This window comes from Terrapene carolina, unplaced genomic scaffold (genome assembly GCF_002925995.2).
Source record: "Terrapene carolina triunguis isolate 2854851 unplaced genomic scaffold, T_m_triunguis-2.0 Scaffold113, whole genome shotgun sequence".
Classification (NCBI taxonomy): Eukaryota; Metazoa; Chordata; order Testudines; family Emydidae; genus Terrapene; species Terrapene triunguis.
Window position 1 is genome coordinate 10,869,479 of NW_020664464.1, and position 12,359 is coordinate 10,881,837.

At 40.5% G+C, this 12,359-nt stretch overlaps 1 protein-coding gene across 1 annotated transcript in view; it reads left to right on the forward strand.

Annotated features, from left to right (window-relative positions):
- TRPM6 (transient receptor potential cation channel subfamily M member 6) overlaps nucleotides 1-12,359 on the forward strand; it is a 123,544-nt gene that overhangs the window by 8,951 nt on the left and 102,234 nt on the right. Inside the window, exons 2-3 of the mRNA XM_026652362.1 lie at nucleotides 10,297-10,376; nucleotides 11,625-11,663. Of these exons, the coding sequence (XP_026508147.1) occupies nucleotides 10,297-10,376; nucleotides 11,625-11,663 (119 nt within the window). The remainder of the gene's footprint in view (nucleotides 1-10,296; nucleotides 10,377-11,624; nucleotides 11,664-12,359) is intronic.

Here is a 12,359-nt window from a genome sequence, read left to right on the forward strand (position 1 = left end):
GGCCCCCAGGTAAAGGAGAAGATCTGGCTTAGCCAGGGGCAGGCTGAATTCAAGTGAAGAGAGTGATTCTGGAGGAATTCATCAGGGATGAGACTTGCAGGCGAAGGAGGCCTAGAGAATGGAATGCTGTGGGGAGCCTGCTCACAGAAGCCCTGAGATGAGGTTTGTGGCAGAAGAGTTGTAAGAAGCTTAGAGAATGGCCAGCAGGGTGGAGGCCCTGGAATAGGGCACAAGTATCATGGAACAAGGATTGTGACCTCTCAGGTAGATGACCTGCAGAGGTGGGGTCCTGGGAGACGGATGACAGAACTGGTGAACTGTTCTTTCTTATATGCATCCGAAGAAGTGGGTTGTAGCCCACGAAAGCTTATGCTCTAATAAATTTGTTAGTCTCTAAGGTGCCACAAGTACTCCTGTTCTTTTTGTTCTTTCTTAGCTTGTTTTATTTTGGGATTTGTGAACGGTTTCACTTTGAGGGACCTGCAAGTGGATGCACGTATATTAATAAATGATGCCTGGAAGAGGGGTTTTATTAAACTCTTAGAGGGACATCATTCCTTTCAGGGCCGGCTCTGGCTTTTTTGCGGCCCCGCTCTTCCCTGTCGGCCGGAGCGCCGTGGGGAGGGCGGCGAGCCCTGCCACGGTCCCACTCTCCCTGGCCGGCCGGAGCGCCGTGGGGAGAGCGGCGAGCCCGGCCACGGCCCTGCTCTCCCCGGCCAGCCGGAGCGCCGTGGGGAGGGCGGCAAGCCCGGCCGCGGCCCTGCTCTCCCCAGGTGAGCGCCACCCCCCTCCAGGTGCCGCCCCAAGCACATGATTGGAGGGCTGGTGCCTGGAGCCAGCCCTGATTCCTTTCCTGGGCTGCTGAGATGGCCAATGGTCTGGTCTGTGGAGAAGAGGATGGGCAACTTGTCTGGCTTCAGGAAATGAAGCAAAGGAAACCATTGCAGATTGTGCTTGTTGTGCTGTGGTCAGCCACTTGAGGGTAACTTGTTTGACAAGAATTTTCAAAATTCTACTCTAAGGCCCATATCTTGTAATATGTGTTGTGCGGGTGGACTGCTGTGCTCATGTGGAGCACAAGACTCAACAAATGAATATAACAAACAACTGGAGGAAGGGGTGGGGAGAATGAGTGACAGAAATAAAATCATGTGGTTACATAGGCTAACAATGTGCACAATTTAATGGCTCCAAATCATTTAAATTTTAATTATAATTAATCTACATTGAATCAGTACCTACTGTGCCATTTGACATTGCCCCCAATCAAAGTGACCCTCAGCTCAGTAATTATTTATGCCATTTAATTAGTGTGTATTTTGTTTTCTCCTTTGTCCCTGTCCCCAGCCACCTATCAGTCTTATGAACATTATGAGCTCCTCTTTTTATTTAAAAACAAAAAACCCCAGAAGTTAAACAATTCCCATGACTCCTTATCCAGTCTCCTACTCTGCCTCTCTATAAGCCCCACACCCCAAGGTTGCTTTACCCATCTGGAGATAGGAGGGATTTCCTACCCTCTGCTCCTGTCCAAGCAGAGGACAGAGATGGGACAATGTAGGTGTCAGGTGAAAGAAGGAAGAAAGGTCTTTGTTGAAATGTTTTTGTCACTAAGATATGAAGATTCAGTATGACTCTGAATACACGCAAAGAACAAATCTTTTGAGGAAAAAGCTGGTGCCAATTTCCTCATTGTCAATGTTTAGAGCACAACAGTATTTTGAACAGCATGGGGGTGTATTATAGACTTCACTGGATACTAAAGCAGTGATTTTTAACCTTTTTTTTCATTTGCTGTCCCCTAAAAAATTTCAAATGGAGGTGCGAACCCCTTTGGAAGTCTTTGACATAGTCTGCAGACTCCTAGGGGTCCATGGACCATAGTTTGAAAACCACTGGACTAAAGAAAGTTACACACACAGAATTTGGCATGAAGATTGCTGACCATGATAATAGAAAGCTGTGACTAGTGAGGAAGGGGGGGGGGGAACCACATAATGTCTATTGGTAAACTTTATTTGAAAAGCATAAACATACAAAACATGTTTTATAACACAGATAATAAAGTGATAGCCATATTTAACATAGTCTAATAAAAATAAACCATATAAGGCTGACCCAGAAACTATATGTAAATTGCTGAATAAAGATAACTTTGAACTATCTGGTGAAGCCCAGTTCTTCTAGGAACAGTAGAGGGATAGCTCATGTTTAGTCTAAGACATCTAGGTAAAAATCCAGGTTGTCCGATCAGCTGTCCAGGAGTAGCTTCAAAAATAGCGTGTGTTGATTGGAACCTCTTTATATTATTGACTTCACCAAGGAAAGAGCCTTTGGGGCTTTGTGAATAGCCACCCTGAGCAAGATTTGGAATTTAGAAGAAGCAAGCATATTACTGGCTAGCTCAGGGGTAGGCAACCTATGGCACGCGTGCCGAAGGCGGCACACGAGCTGGTTTTCAGTGGCACTCACACTGCCTGGATCTTGGACACTGGTCCGAGGGGCTCTGCATTTTAATTTAATTTTAAATAAAGCCTCTTAAACATTTTTAAAACCTTATTTACTTTGCATACAACAATAGTTTAGTTATATATTAAAGACTTATAGAAAGAGACCTTCCAAAAACGTTAAAATTACTGGCACGCGAAACCTTAAATTAGAGTGAATAAATGAAGACTCGGCACACCACTTCTGAAAGGTTGCCGACCCCTGGGCTAGCTGAATAGTTGAACTCTATGCCCAAAGCATCAATACCCCAAGCCCTGACTGCATTTTGACTACACAGAAAAGCCACAGAAAACTACACAATCAGTCCAAAGCAGAGTGACCTGTAACAATTTATACACTATCCAAATTTGCAGAAAACTCATAATCTGGAAATACTGATCTAAATTATAGATGGAGAGCCAAATCCTGTTTCCCTTGTTTTTATAGGAGTAGCCCTATGATTTCAAATGGAATACTCAGGCAGGATTTGATGAGGACATGCAAAATGAAAACTACACTTGCTTTCAAACTACCAATCTGAAAATTAATAAAGCACCACTTTTCATCATAGATTGACATATTTGAAAATATAGTGAATTAGTCAGCATTTCTTGACCTAAATGCAGTGCCTTTGCACCTTGCTAGTAGTATGGGGCCCAGCTCTAAGTGTGTGTTAAATAATTAATTACAATGACTCTGAGAAATAATCTGTTTTTAAATTCTAGCTGCCAAATCCTGCAGTCCTTACTCAATTGTAAAATACATGCAGTATTCTTTAGCTAATCTTTTTTTCTGATCACTCAGTGCAAGTCTAGATGCCTCATCAAAGCATTAACTTAAGAAACAGAGCTCAGTAAACGTTATGGGCCAGATCCTTAGCTGGTGTAAATTGGCATAGACTGTTAATGCCAGCTGAGCATCTGGCTGTAAATGAAAATATATCAATATTTTCCATCTCCTTTAGCTCAGGAACTAGGGAGCTCACCTTCATTGAGAAGGATAGTTTCAAACCTATGTTTTATTTTTCCCAGTTTTAGTTTGGTTATATTTACTTTTTTGGTTGGTTGTGATTTTTGTTTATATTACTGTCTAAGGAACTAGGCAGTGTCTCATGAGCATCAGAACATCACAAAATCTGTACTGCGTGTAGTTTAATTTATCTTATTTCGATGTGAAGAAGTTCAGATTTATTGCATTTTGTTTTAACCACACTTCTTAAACCTGAATTCAGATGATCCTGCAACCCAAAGCTTATAATCGTTGCTTATTATTGCTGTCTCTAACATGGAAATAACACAACCACTATATATATTTAAATTCTGTAGAAAGGCCTGACCATTTCATCCCATAAATAAAAATTAAATAATGTAGAAACATTTGTAGGGGCGAATTTTCAATTCTTTTCTGCTCCTTTCTGGTGCAGGGGGAAACTTACTTATTCCCTCAATCCAGCTTTGAAATTGTGTAGAATTTGAAATGTATTATTGAGAGGTACTAGCGAATGGTTTAGGAGAAGCTATTAAGAGTTCTGAAGTGGAATTACACAAGAGATGTGAATGCTGCTGTAGGGGTTGGTGGGGACTCTGGGAATCGTATACCCTCTGACAGTTTCACCAGCTTTAGAAGGAAATTCATTGATCCTGCGCCATTGAGGTAAATGGGAATTGTGCCATTGACCTTAATTGAAGCAGGATTGTGTCTTTAGGGCCTGATCCAAAACGCATTAAAGTCAATAGGATTTTTCCTATTGATCTCTTCAGGCTTGGCTCATTGTGATTAGAATTAGTGTGATCAGCTACCTGAGGATTAAGTTTTATGGGGGTGATTATTGCCATTATTGTTTTAATCACTGAAAAAAGTGGCTGTGTATTAAAGGAATGCAAATATGCCATGGGAAGTATCCAGAACATCTGGTGTCTATCTTTACCTTTTTTTAAAAGAGACGTACAAATCTAATGCTAGTTCAGAATGGGTTGGTGGTGTGACGTTGCACTCCATATGTTTGATGGAAATATGCTAATGAATGTGAATATAATGTAACTGGAATATGCTTCATGCAAAAGGTCTCTTGTAAGGTATCATTACAAAGCTTATAATCTACTGAGTGTGTTCATCATATTTGTATGTATGTATCATTCTTGTATCTAAAACTAGAAATATGAGGTATAACTCTGAAGTCCTATTGTAATTATGCAAAATGTGAGTCACTGATGGTGGTTTAAGATCTTGATGGCTCCCATTGACTAGGACAGTTGGTTGTAAATGACTGTGTTTACTTGCCAGCCTTCCTGCGTTCCTGTGAGTCAGGCTGGGAAGAATGAAGGCTTGGGGTTTCACAGGACATGTGACCATGTCACTTGGTACTGGAATCCATCTTAAACCTGGTGCTTTTCCATTTAGAAGGAGGGGTGGGAACTCAAGAAACAAAAGATTCCCGCCTTGTGCCAAAGCTATAGAAGAGGGGTGAAACAGAACAAAGGGGGCTGCCAGTCATGAGAAATCCCTGAGTTATCACCTGAGCTGGAACTAACAAGGTCTGTACCAGGGGAAAGGATTGGGCCCAGACTAGGAAGGAGTCTAGTCTGTGAAAGAAGCTTATTGGAACATCTCTGAGGGTGAGATTTACCTGTATTCAGTTTCTTAATGTATTAGGCTTAGACTTTCATGTTTTGTTTTATTTTGCTTGGTAACTTACTTTGTTCTGTCTGTTATTACTTGAAACCACTTAAATCCTACTTTTTATACTTAATAAAATCACTTTTGTTTATTAATGAACCCAGAGTAAGTGTTTAATAGCTGGGGGAGCAACCAGCTGTGCATATCTCTCTGTCAGTGTTATAGAGGGCGGACAATTTATGACTTTACCCTGTATAAGCTTTATACATAGTAAAGTGGATTTATTTGGGGTTTGGATCCCAATGGGAGCTGGGTGTCTGGGTGCTAGAGACAGGAGTACTTGCTGAGCTGTTTTCAGTTAAGTTTGCAGCTTTGGGGGCATGGTTCAGACCCTGGGTCTGTGTTGCAGCAGGCTAGCATGTCTGGCTCAAAAAGACAGGGTTCTGGAGTCCCAAGCTGACAAAGAAAACAGGCTCAGAGGTCGTTTCAGCACATCAGGTGACAGTCCCAAGGGGGTCTCTGTGACCGAACCCGTCACAGGCGGTACTAAAAGCTGATAGTAAGGAATACAGAAAAATAAGGAAAACTACCTATAGTTACCTTGTCTAATGCATATTCTTTCTATACTTCCGGACAACATGAAACTGAAAGTTGTCCTTTGGCTTTGAACACTTCACCAAATGGCTATGGTGTGGTGTTTGATCTTTTCCTACTCTTTAAAACTTAATAGCATATGTTATCACTTGCATTGTGTAAGGTAATGAAGAAGAATTTAAAGTTAGGCAGGCAAAACTTCTCTTGATACCATTCTCTTTGGGCCCCAGCCTGAATCCAAAGCTTCTGTTTATAAATACTGTGATCTTTAGGGGCAGGGACGTTACTCCTGGGGGAATTCCGTGCCACTGCGCAATGCAGAATTTTGCAGAAATTAACATTGTGCGCGCAAAATTTCCTTTCCCCCACAGAAATGGGCCGCAGTACTGCCGGCCGCCACTAGGGGTCGCTGGACCAGGCAGAGCCCAGCTCACACATAAAAGACACTGCCAGGTGGAGAGAGCTAGAGGGTTCTTGGCAGTTGCAGTTCCCAGCACACACTGAGGGAAATTAGACGGCAGCGTGCAGGAAACTCTGTGCAAGCCTGGGACCAAGCATCAGGTTGTTTCTCCCTCTGGATCCCTGGGCTTTGGGGGGAAAGGGGGTGCAGGTATCAGGGCAAGGGGGGGAGGCGGTTTGGCTGTATTGGCTGGGGGGCACCTTGGCAGGGATCTGGGGGAGAGGGGTTGTGGGTGTCTGGCTCCCCAGCTGGGCTCTGGGGGGAGAGAAGGGTACAGAGAAACAGAAACTTGGTTGTCATAGGGGGTTTCTTTAACTCTCTACTCCTGGGGGAATTTTTGTGTTTGTCCATATTGTTACAGACATACTTGCTGACGGGTATTTTGAAATAAATTACCAAAATAATTGAAACTGGTGTGATTATGTAGTGTTATTTTCACAAATAGAATTTGCAGAATTTTAAAATAGTGTGCACAGAATTTTTAACTTTTTGGCGCAGAATGCCCTCAGGAGTAAGACGTCTATGGATGAGATGAGTACACTTGATCTCCACTAGAACTACATGCTATAGAGCTGGATCTGACAACTGGACCATAGTATTCCAACTAAGGGAATGCCTTTGGGAAATCAAAAGAATTGGTCTGGTTATACCTGGAAATAGTGTAGCCTAAGGAAAGTCACCTGACACCTTGAGTTACTAATCTCTTGATCTTGAAAAGGACAATTATTCTTATGACCTATTAGTGCTGCTCATAGATTGAAGTGAAAGCAGATTAGGATCTCACCTGTCTTTCAGGGCTGAGTATAGAAACATAAGGGTGGAAAGGACCTCAATTAGTTATCTGCTCCATCCCCCTGTGTTGAGGCAGGACCATTCCTCTTTGTTGAGGCAGTTTTCATCTAACCTGTCCTTAAAAACCTCCAGTGACGGGGATTCCACAACCTTCATTTAACTATCCTTAAAGTTTTTCCTAATATCTAACCTAAATCTCCCTTGCTACAGGCTAAGTTGATTATCTTTTGTCCTACCTTCAGTGGACACGGAGAACAATTGATCACCATCCTCTTTAATATATTGAAAACTTTTCAGTATCCCTCTCAGTCATCTTTCTTCAAGACTGAACATATCTAGTATTTTTCACCTTTCCTCGTATGTCAGTTTTTCTAAATCTCTGATCATTTTTGTTGCTCTCCTGTGGACTCTCTCCAGTTTGTCCATATCTTTTCTAAAGTGTGCCTTCCAAAACTGGACACAACACTTCAGCGGAGGCTTCACCAGCGCTGAGTAGAGAGAAACAATTACCATCCTTGTCTTAGACACAACAACCATGATGACACACACCAGAATATTACTCTTTTTTGCAACTGCATCATATTGTTGGCTCATGCTCAATTTGTGATCCACTATAACCCCCAATCCTTTTCTGCAGTACTACTGCCTAGACAGTTATTCCCAATTTTGTATTTGTGTGTTTGATGTTTTTCCTTCCTAAGAGTAGTACTTAGCACTTGTCTTTAGTGAATTTCATTTTGTTGATTTCAGATCAGTTCTCCTTTTGAATTCTAATCCTGACCTCCAAAATGCTTACAACCCCTCACAGCTTGATGTCATCTACCAATTTTATAAGCATATTCTCCACTCCATTATCTAAGTCATTATAAAAATTCTTGAACACTACTGAACCCATCTTTCTCTTGCTCCTAATGAATTTACAAACCCTCTTCTTATTGCTTTTTGTCCCTTGCTAGATGTAACTCATTTTGTACCTGAGCCTTTCTGATTTTGACTGTAGATACTCATGCTATTCTTTTGTATCATCCTTAGCAATGTGTCCATGCTTCCACTTTTTGTAGGATTTCCTTTTTGATTTTCAGGTCATTAAAGAGCTCCTGATGGAGCCATATTGGCCTCTTACTTATCTTTCCTTTGCATCGGGATAGCTTGCTGTGGTGCCTTTAATATTGTGTCTTTGAGAAATGGCCAGCTCTCCTGAATTCCTTTTTCTCTTAGATTTTCTTCCCCTGTTGCTTTTGTCAGTGCTTCCAGGTGTTGCCCACCAAGAGAGCAAGAGATTGAGTCCGGATCTCTCATGTTGTACTGTACAGCATTAATCAAGGAGCTATTGGGTCACCCTAACATAGTAATTTTAATTAACAAGTTCAGCAAAATAAATTCTTCCTCAAGGCAGTGAGTAAAATTAATGGACATGCTGTTCTCTGCCACTTTTGATAGGCTTAGAATTTTATTTACAGGAAACAGTGGTGGATTTTTGGAATCCCCATACGCTATAATGGTGTCAATTCAATTTTTTGCTTGACTGCTCAAGAAATAAGGATGGAGTTGTTTGGGAGGCATGAAGGAGTAATGGTTCCTAATAGGAATGTGTCCAAATGGTTTCTGAGAACTGTATATACAAAACCTGCTATCAAATAATGAAACTACTCCATGCAACTCCTACTCAACATTTCCCGTGAACTGCATTTCCATGCCTTCTTTTTAAAATTTCCAGTCAATGAATTTCTTTCTGAGATTATTAATATTCCTGTGTGTCTCTGAGCTCCTATCAAACTCTGAGGGTCATCTTCCCCATTCATCATCTTTCTAAGATACAACTAAACTAGACTCAATTAAATGCAGCAGTTCCCAGACAAATATCCACTCAAATAGATTTCTTATATTGATTTTCTTACAAACTCTAATATTAGTAAGTTCCTGATGTAGCTCCTATTATTCAAAGGAAAGAATCTCATTGCTTTCAAGGGGAGTCAAAAGGAGACCTTTTAGATATGTTTACACCTCATTTTACACAGCTCTTGATGTTCTGTACATCAGTCAAATCAACAGCCATAGATTTGTGTTTGGAATGATAACATTTAAGGATTTGGAGGTGAATTTAAAAAAAACAACACTTTCCTGATTAGTGGAAATATGATGCTTAATCAAACAAGCTGAAGAGGATTATTCTGGGTTATAACAGAACTCTGCCTACAAGACTCCAAACGGTATACTCTAGTAATTGAATTATTGGCATTCTCATTTGTTATTTACTATTTTACATAGCTCTTAGAGTGTGATAGGCCCTTTACAAATACTGTAAGTATGAAGACACATCATTGCCCTCAATGTTTTATTATCTAGATAGACATTGTGTGGATGGGGCATAGGGAACTAGAAGTACCAAAAGCAAAGTGACAGAAGAGTGAAGTTTAGCATGAGATGATTTGGGTTTTTTTTGGTCTTGAAATAAATCATGTGACTGAAAAAAAATCCTGGGGAGATTTCATGAGAAGTTTACATAGCACAGTGCATATCTAATTCACTCAATTTTATAGCCCTTCTCTAGGAGCCTTATCCAATGGAAAGACTCTGGCTGACTTCAGTAAAAGTTGGATTAACTCCTTGGAGAGGCCTTTTCCAGCATTTTTCTGTAGTTTCATGTCAGTAAATGTTTAACTGGGACAACTGCAATTCTTAACATCCTCTATAAAATGAGAAATTGCAATCCTCTCTTTCAGAAAAGTTTATTATAATGATAATTCAAAGCCTGCACCTTTCCAGGATTACTACAGACTTAATAAGATAGCTACATACTAGACATTTAACATATATCCTCCAGAAGGAGGAGGATACTGACAGATCAGCATTTATTTCATATCTCACCCCAGTTCTGGGTTGTCCTAGATACTTATAGCAGATGAAGTAAGTCTTAAACCTCCCCTGAGTGAGCTTTCACATTTATTAATAAGAGATGGACTCAAACTACCAAGTTCAGATAGAACCCCTCTACGTTTGGGAGTGGGGTATTGGAGTTGTTCTGATTCAGAGTTCTCGTTTGGGCTCCTTGATAATATTAATTGGCATTTGGTTTCCTGACATCATAGTGTAACAGAGAGACAAGGTGGGTGAGGTAATAACTTCTATTGGAACAACTTCTGTTGGTCCAATAAAAGATCTTACCTCACCCGCGTAGTCTCTCTAATATCCATGGACCGACATTGCTATAACTATGCTGCCCACACATCACAGTGTAAAGCATTCTGAGATCTTTTACAGGTCCTGCACTGTAGAAATTATGTAGTAATTATTTATTTTGCTTTCTGAGGTACAGGACTGTAATTATGTTTGGTATTATTTTTCAGTCTCAGAAATCTTGGATTGAAGGAGTCTTCAATAAAAGAGAGTGTGCAAAAGTCATACCCAGCTCAAAAGATCCTCACAGGTATAGTTGTGATTTTGGTTTTATTTTTGTTACATTGAAAGAGAATTGATAGATGTTATAGGGACACTGTGGATGCTGTTCTTACAGTTTTGCAGTGCCACAATTACATGAGTGCCATGCAGTTAGAAGCTCACACCAATGTTTTCTTTAAATATTAAGGAAGGTGCAGATACTGTAGAATAGGTGCTGTTATATACAGGAGAGGTTTTAGCCACCTTTAGTCATAACCAGGGTAGGGCTGCAGTGTCATTCATTAAATGTTTCATGGACAGTTCAGTCAACACACTTGTAAAGTGATGACAGGGCCATTGTTTGTTGCATACCAAAACTGGAAGCTGTTGACCATTCTGGTCTTTCAGACATGTAGCTCTAAGTCCGGTAGCTGAAAATGCATCCTAGCCTCCACGTGAGATAGACTGAGAGGGAGAAGTGTGGTGCAGTTCACAGAACCGAATTACTGGTACATGGAAATTCTCCTTCCTACTCCAAAAATGTGACCTTGTGTCAAATAGTAAGGTAGAACCTGCTCTAAATAGAAGAAGAGAGCTACTATTAATCCCAGTATCCCTATCAGCAGGTCTCTGTCTTGAGGAGTGAGATGAATCATGTTGTTCTTCCATAGAACACTGGAAAGAGTCGGAAATTAAAATGCTCCAACCCTCATTTGAGGAATGGACAAAACAAACATTTTTTTCCTCGCAAGCTTTATGACTAATTAAGTGGTAGCTTTGACTAAATAAGGCCTGTAGAATCAGATCCTAAGATTGTAAACTTCTTGGGGATAGTACTATGATCATATAATTCTGAGTGCATTGATGGTACTCAATAAACAATGATAATTCATGGTTTCATAGAGTTTAAGGCCAGAAGGAGCCATTAGATGATGTAGTCTGACCTCCTGTGTGTCACAGGCCATTAAATTTCACCCAGTTATCCCAATAACTTGGGTTAGATTAAAGCATTTCAGTCCTCAAGAGACTAAACTGTTTACTGCCTTGTTAGGATGATGATGACTCCAACTATGAAATACTAATAGTATAACAGTTTAAAATTCCAAATAAAACACTGAGCTTTTAGAATAGATCTTCAGATGATGACTACAGTCTTGTACACAAGTTTCAATGCCATTGCTTAAAATTTTTTCACAAGTCTTTTTATTACCCAGTATTTAATACATTTGATGCATCAAATAACAGATATTTTCTTGTATATAATAATACACTGTTTTACTGATATATATTCCTCCAGATGTCCTGCAGGATGCCAGATATGCCAGAACTTAATCAGGTAAGACCTTATAAATATGAGGCTATGCTTTCTAAAATGGGCTAAAGAAACAATTTGTGTTCTTAATCCAGCAAGCAATGGCAAAACGTTGCAGCCACTGAAACGATCAGAACATAATTTCTGGGGTCTGTTTGAAGAATTTATTATAGATTCTGCTAAAGTAAGTTGCATACTAAGACTGAATTCACACACACTAGGAAATGTGCAAAGAAAGACTTCTGTGGCAAATTGTCTTAATCCTGCCCTGATGGGTACCAGACAGAAATAGTACAAAACTCCTTCCTAGGCAGCTAACAATTCCAGCCATATGCTGAATGGCACAGTATGTGGAAGGGATGTGAGAGGCAGTAGGAATCGGATGACAGGGGAAGTGGTTGGAATGGAATCCTTGGGTGGGGGTGGGGGACAATGCAAGGACCACCACTTCTTTTTTTCTCAAATTTTTGGGACTTGCATCTGCCATCAGCAGATAACATTGGTAGTTCAGGGCTCCTGCTTTGCAGAAACCAGCTTGAAGGTGTAAAGGATATGAGGCCACTAGGAAAGTTTTTGGTCTGTTTTCTTTTAATTTATTAAGGTGGTGTCCCTGTGCCTCAGTGGGTCACAATGGAGAATATCAAATTCAGGACAAGCTGCTGAGAAATAGGGCAACCATACCCCAAAACTGGTGGTTATTCTTCCATAAGATATACCAAA